The sequence below is a fragment of the Palaemon carinicauda genome, chromosome 8 (assembly GCF_036898095.1).
Source record: "Palaemon carinicauda isolate YSFRI2023 chromosome 8, ASM3689809v2, whole genome shotgun sequence".
NCBI lineage: Eukaryota > Metazoa > Arthropoda > Malacostraca > Decapoda > Palaemonidae > Palaemon > Palaemon carinicauda.
Window position 1 is genome coordinate 2,715,297 of NC_090732.1, and position 7,500 is coordinate 2,722,796.

The window sequence follows — 7,500 nt, forward strand, 5'->3', positions numbered from 1 at the left end:
CTATCATTGGCCAGACAGTACTACATTGGATCCTTCTCTCTGGTTACGGTTCTTTCCCTTTGCCTACACAGAGACCGAATAGTCTGGCTTATTCTTTACAGATTCTCATCTGTCCTCATACACCTGACAACACTGAGATTATCAAACAATTCTTCTTCATCCAAGGGATTAACTACTGCAATGTAATAGTTCAGTGGCTACTTTCCTCTTGGTAAGGGTAGGAGAGACTCTTTAGCTATGGTAAGCAGGTCTTCTAGGAGGACACTCCAAAATCAAACCATTGTTCTCTAGTCTTAGGTAATGCCATAGCCTCTGTACCATGGTCTTCCACTGTCCTTGGTTAGAGTTCTCTTGCTTGAGGGTACACTCGGGCACACTGTTCTATCTAGTTTCTCTTCCTCTTGTTTTGTTTTCATAGTTTATATAGGAAATATTTATTTTAATGTTACTATTCTTAAAATATTTTATTTTTCCTTGTTTTCTTTCCTCACTGAGCTATTTTCCCTGTTGGGGCCCCTGGGCTTATAGCATCCTGCTTTTCCAACTAGGGTTGTAGCTTGGCATTTAATAATAATAATAATAATAATGATAATAATAATAATAATAATGAACTAAGGCGTATATATAGTCCTGGATAAAAGAGGAATAAAAGCAATAACTATTGTGTTGAGTTAATGAGTAGGAATATAAAGCGTATTACAGAAAAAAAAAAATTCTTTATTGCGTAATAATTTAAAGCGTATTCTAGAAAAAAAAAGTTCATACCTGTCTTATCCCTCTGTGCAAATGTATTTAATAGTACACTAATATTGGGAAAATGAGCTTAGAAAATTATGTAGTTTAATGCGTAGCAATATAAAGAGTCTTACAGAAAAAAAAAATCATATCTGTTTTATCTATTTACGCAAATGTATTCAATAGTTTACTAGCGTTACCTTTTAAAAAATTATGTAGTTACTGCGTAGAAAGATAAAGCGTATTACAAAAAGAAAAAATATAGATCATCCATTTACGCAAATGTATTCAATAGTTTACTAATGTTACTGTGTTTAAAAAAATATGTAGTTACTGCGTAGAAAGATAAAGCGTATTACAGAAAAAAAAATATATATCATCTATTTACGCAGATGTGTTCAATAGTCGACTAATGTTACTGTGCTGAAAAACTTCATGTTGTTCCTGTGTAGATATATAAAGCGTATTACAGAAAAAACATCCTATCTGTCATCTATTTACGCAAATGTATTCAATAGAACACCAATTTTTGTAAAATGTGCTGAAAATATAAAATTACGTATATGATATGAAATTTTAGAACACCAAGATCAGATTGACGGTATGTATGTATGTATGTATATATGAATTATTTTTATTATTATTATTATTATTATTATTATTATTATTATTATTATTATTATTATTATTATTATTATCGCAAACTAAGCTACAACCCTAGTTGGAAAAGCAGAACGCTATAAGCCCATGGGCTCCAACAGGGAAAAATAGCTCAATGAGGTAAGGGAAAAGGAAATAAATAAACTTTAAGGGAAGTAATGAACAATCAAAATAAATATCTTAAGAACAGTAACGACACTAAATTAGATCTATTATTTATAAACTATGAAAACTTAAGGAAAAACAAGAGGAAGAGAAACAAGATTGAATAGGATGCCCAAGTGTACCCTCAAGCAAGAGAACTCTAACACAAGACAGTGGAAGACTGTAAGTAAAGAGAATTTGGAATAAAAAATTCTTTGTTAAATTGTGCAGCGATGATCATATAAAACTAAGTAGCGAATAATTAAGACATTTGACTTACCATACAATTACGCAAGAGCTCGCCATTGTCTCTAGGGGGTTTTGAGATCAGAGGATATGGACGAAGCACTCTTCAGCTTGTGCAATTTGAAGTAGATTCTTCACTAGATCAAAATCTTCTGGCAAAACGGCATATAAACACCAATGTGTTGAATTCTAAACCAAACTTGTAAAGTCAATTCAGTCTGCTTAATTCTCTCTTTCCAAACTAATATATCTTAATCTTCACTTTCTGTTCTAGATGCCACTTCAAGCAAGTTTTTAAAGGGGACTTTTAGCAGAAACAAAAGAATTCTCCAGCAAACGTCACCACCATAGAACTGGCAATATCACTCCTGATGGGCAGACAGCCTGGTTATGAATGAAGGCCAAGTCTTCACGCTTCCCTATATGAAGCCTAAGGGGCCCATCTCCCATCTGGTATCACCCGACCATGTCCCCCTCTGGCACAACCACCCTCGGGGGGGGAGGAAAGACAATCTCTCGTGCGTCAGAGGGGAAGTTTGAATCGACAATCGTTCACGTGTTTTATGCGAAGGAAAAGGTACAGTAATTGAGTTTGTCTGTTTCCTAGAAGGATTAGAGATCAAGGGTGGGTGTTTTAGAATCGCGCGTACAGCATTTGTTTTTTTCTTGGAATATAGTGTTGCCAAAACTCGTATTATTTTTGTTCACTCAAGTGATTGAGTAACGACGCAAAAAAGGAGTCTTCATGTTAGTGAAATAGGTGCTAACGAAGTGAGAGAGAGAGAGAGAGAGAGAGAGAGAGAGAGAGAGAGAGAGAGAGAGAGAGAGAGAGAATTGAACCTGCCAGTAGAAAAACATGGAAATTCAAATTCAGAGAGAGAGAGAGAGAGAGAGAGAGAGAGAGAGAGAGATTTAACCTGTAACTAGAAAAGAAAGTAATAAAAATTCTAATTGAGAGAGAGAGAGAGAGAGAGAGAGAGAGAGAGAGAGAGAGAGAGAGAGAGAGAGAGAGAGAGAGAGAGACATTAAGCCGTGGTATCTCCTTCTATGGCACAGAGAAGTAATGTGATACCAGCAAGAAATCTAATTTAGCACCAGAATCCTTGTAAACACTTATGGTCCAAAGCGTTATGTAAGGAGGGTTTAAAACATCTTTTCTTACAGAGTGTGAAGTCAGGATACACAGTGTTTAGCAGTTATTACCTCCGCCAACGAAGTTGGAAGGAGGTTATGTTTTACCCCTTGTTTGTGTGTTTGTGTTTGTTTGTGTCTGTTTGTGAACAGCTTCCTGGCAACAATTTTGGTCTAAGAGTAATGAAACTTGCAGGGATTAACTTATGTAAAAAGCTGATAGTTATAAAATTTTGGAAGGTCAAGGTCAATGGTTAAGGTCACGGTCAAGCAAAATGTCCAATTCACGTAATCAGACATAAGTTTGGACATCGTTGTCACAGAAACTTTAAATTTGGTTCATTATTTAGAATATGAAAATCTACGCCAATCAATACATGTTAAGGCCTCCTCCGCGGCAGCTTATTTCTTGACCTTTTGCTTGATCTTGACCTTGACCTTTGATATTAACATGTATTAATTGGCGTAGATTTCCATACTCTCAATTATGAACCAAATTTAAAGTTTCTGTGACAACGATGTCCAAATTTATGTCTGATTACGTGAATTGGACATTTTTGCTTGACCGTGACCTTTGCCCTTGACCTTTGACGTTGACTTTAACCTTTGACGTCTACCTTGACCTTTGACCTTGACCTTCCAAAATTTAATCATTTTTAGCCTTTTGCATAACAGTTAATCCATGCAAGTTTCATTACTCTACGATTAAAATTGTGGCCGGGAAGCTGTTCACAAACAAACGAACGCATACACATAAACACAGAGATATAACCTCCTTTCAACTTCGTTGGAGGAGGTAAATATTGGAATTTTCTTTGTAAAGGATTAATCCCTGCAAGTTTCATTACCCAATGATTAAAATTGTGGCCAGGAAGCTGTTCATAAGCAAACACACATAAAAAAACACACACATAAACAAACACACATATTACGCTCTTCCAAAATTGAATCATTTCCAACTTTTTACATCAACGTTTAATCCCTGTATATTTCATTACCCTGCGATTAAAATTGTGGTCATGAAGCTGATCACAAAGAAACAAACACACACACATAAACACACAAACAAGGGGGAAAAATATAACCTTTCTCATACTTCGTTGGCGAAGGTAAAAACACACACACAAACAGGAGGTAAAACATAACCTCCTTCATATTTCGTTGACGGAGGTAAATACACACACACAAACAGGAGGTAAAACATAACCTCCTTCATATTTCGTTGACGAGGTGGTAAATACACACACACACACAAACACACAAACAAGGGGGGAAATATAACCTCTTTCCTATTTCGTTGGCGGAGGTAAATACACACACAAACGCACAAACAAGGGGAAAAATATAACCTCCTTCCTACTTCATTGGCGAAGGTAAATACACACACACAAACAAGGGGAAAAATATAACCTCCTTCCTACTTCATTGGCGGAGGTAAATACACACACACAAACAAGGGGAAAAATATAACCTCCTTCCTACTTCATTGGCGGAGGTAAATACACACACACAAACAAGGGGAAAAATATAACCTCCTTCCTACTTCCATTGGCGGAGGTAAATACACACACACAAACAAGGGGAAAAATATAACCTCCTTCCTACTTCATTGGCGGAGGTAAATACACACACACAAACAAGGGGAAAAATATAACCTCCTTCCTACTTCATTGGCGGAGGTAAATATTAGAATTTTGCTTTCTTGAAAAGAGAAGTAACGGGAGAATCAAACCATGGCCGTCGGTCACATAGGATTCGGAGGATACAAAGGAAGGGAGACTGAAGGTTGATTAGGAGGAATCTGACCCTTGGTTAAATAAGGACCGCTCAGATGATATGTGTGATGCTGCGGTGTCGTCGATAATTTGAGAGAGAGAGAGAGAGAGAGAGAGAGAGAGAGAGAGAGAGAGAGAGAGAGAGAGAGAGATGATCATTATAGATGGATTATTGTTAGCTGCAATGAATTGCCTAGAATGATGGAATATAATTAAATACGAGAGAGAGAGAGAGAGAGAGAGAGAGAGAGAGAGAGAGAGAGAGAGAGAGAGAGAGAGAGAGAGAGAGAGAGAATTTGGAAGGAAAAATAATCATATGAATTACCTCAAAATGATGTAACCAAAATATCATACGACAAAAACCCCGCAGAGAGAGAGAGAGAGAGAGAGAGAGAGAGAGAGAGAGAGAGAGAGAGAGAGAGAAGAGAGAGAGAGAGAGGAGAGAATTTGGAAGGAAAATAATCATACGAATTGCCTCAAAATGATGGAACAAAATAGAATAAGATAGAAATCCCTATACAGAGAGAGAGAGAGAGAGAGAGAGAGAGAGAGAGAGAGAGGAGAGAGAGAGAGAGAGAGAGAGAGAGAGAGAGAGAGGCTATAAAATGGATGATTCCATCAGCTGGATAATTGTTTGACGCAATGTACCGCCGCCAAAAGGAAGTGAAAAGCAAAATAAAAGGCACTTGAGTCACTGTTAGCAATGTAAGACTCATTTGTCACTGTTATAAGTTACTACGCTTCAAACACTTGCGTGTTCTCCGCAGAAAATATAATGTTTCTGTTACATACTGCGCATTTAATTGGGTCCAAAGGGCATCAGATACTTGGAGACTTGCTAAAAGCCTTAGAACATAAGTTAGTTACAATTCAGAGCTATGGAAAGAATAATGAGAGTCAAGGTAAGTGCTTACGACTGTAAGAGTTCATTTGCCTTTGGTGAGGTTAGGACTACCACTTTTCATATTTCATAAATCTATATCGAAGAGATAGAAAAAGAGCAACATGGATAAGAGAGCAAACTAAAGTAGAGGATATTCTAAAAACTTGTAAGAAAAAGAAATGAACATGACCAGGACATTTAATGAGAATGACAGATAATAGAAGGACATTATGAATAACAGCATCATTCCAATAGATTGTCAAAGAAGCAGAGGACGGACGAGAAGACGATGGATTGACGAACTAAGAAAGTCTGCGGGTATGGACTGGAAATACCATAAACAGACGTGAGTGGAAGGACATGTCTGAGGGCTTTGTTCTGCAGTGGATATGGCGTCGTTATCGGATAAGTAGGAATGGTACTCTAGTCTGGCAGCAGTCTTTGTTGTTCTGTAACTCATTAGTTTTCTACTTGCAGAAAGAAACTTCTGATTTAAGAATAATGAACTTGATTCGAGAGTTTTACCAATGGAACGAAGACTCACTCTTTAAACTGATCAATAAAATAAGTGCTGTCTTCAGAAGCAGGTTTACCTACAGTCCAGAAAATGTGTCATTATATTCAATTGTTTTATATGAAGCACATCTTGTCCTGACTCACACCGGTGCCCTTTTAGCTCGGAAAAGTTTCTTACTAACTGCTGGGTTAGAATTATCTTGTCCAACCAATCAGCTGGCAGGAAACTTTTTTTTAGAAAAGTTTCCTACAAGCTGATTGGTTAGAATTATCTTGTCCAACCAATCAGCTGGCAGGAAACTTTTTCGTGAAAAGTTTCCTACTAGCTGATTGGTTAGAATTATCTTGTCCAACCAATCAACTGGCAGGAAACTTTTTCCGAGAAAAGTTTCCTACTAGCCGATTGGTTAGAATTATCTTGTCCAACCAATCAGCTGGAAGGAAACTTTTTTTAGAAAAGTTTCCTACTAGCTGATTGGTTAGAATGATCTTGTCCAACCAATCAGCTAGCAGGAAACTTTTTCGTGAAAAGTTTCCTACTAGCCGATTGGTTAGAATTATCTTGTCCAACCAATCAACTGGCAGGAAACTTTTTCCGAGAAAAGTTTCCTACTAGCCGATTGGTTAGAATTATCTTGTCCAACCAATCAGCTGGCAGGAAACTTTTTCGTGAAAAGTTTCCTACTAGCTGATTGGTTAGAATTATCTTGTCTAACCAATCAGCTAGCAGGAAACTTTTCCGAGCTAAAAGGGCACTCCCTGCGAATCAATGCAAATGTGCCTCATTAAAAAAAATGAGTATAGTTCACCTTTTCCTTGTTGAAAACTTATCACAAGGGTCAAACGCTTTCGTATACACCAACACCTATAGATCTTTAGTTGAATATTGACCCACGCAAGCTCTGATCGTCCACCTATATATTCCAAACACTTGGGCTTTCTGGCTATTAATGATTTTCTTTCCTTAACATCTGCTTTCTCTCTCCTTTCTCTCATCTAAGCAATCTGACTAAATCTGTAAATCTCCGCCTCTTGCTTTCTCCCAAACAATTAGGTGAAACATCCTCTCCATCATTATACAATTATTATTGTTACTAGCTAAACTACAATATAGTTGGATAAGCACAATGATATAAACCCAAGGGTTCTAACAGAGAAAATAGCCCAGTGAGGAGAAGAAATAAGAAAACTTAGAATAGCGTGTCTGAGTGTACCCTCAAGCAAGAGAATCCTCCATTTCCCATAGTAATCACAGTAGAGAACACTTTAATCGCTTCTTTAACATATGTAGATATCGTGATAACTCGTTTATTCTTATAAAAAATAACATTTATTAAGCAAACATTTAATCTACCTGGCACCACGCTTGTCTGTCTTGAACATCCCTCACTCGCTTTACTGAAGGAGCTT

The 7,500-nt window shown here is 37.1% G+C and overlaps 1 protein-coding gene across 1 annotated transcript in view; it reads right to left on the reverse strand.

The window, feature by feature from the left end:
• The window catches only part of LOC137645603 (uncharacterized), a 9,431-nt gene extending 7,246 nt beyond the window's left edge, over positions 1–2,185 (reverse strand). Inside the window, exon 1 of the mRNA XM_068378400.1 lies at positions 1,820–2,185. Coding sequence (XP_068234501.1) covers positions 1,820–1,845 — 26 coding nt within the window. The 5' untranslated portion in view covers positions 1,846–2,185. The remainder of the gene's footprint in view (positions 1–1,819) is intronic.
• Between the last annotated feature and the right edge of the window lie 5,315 nt (positions 2,186–7,500).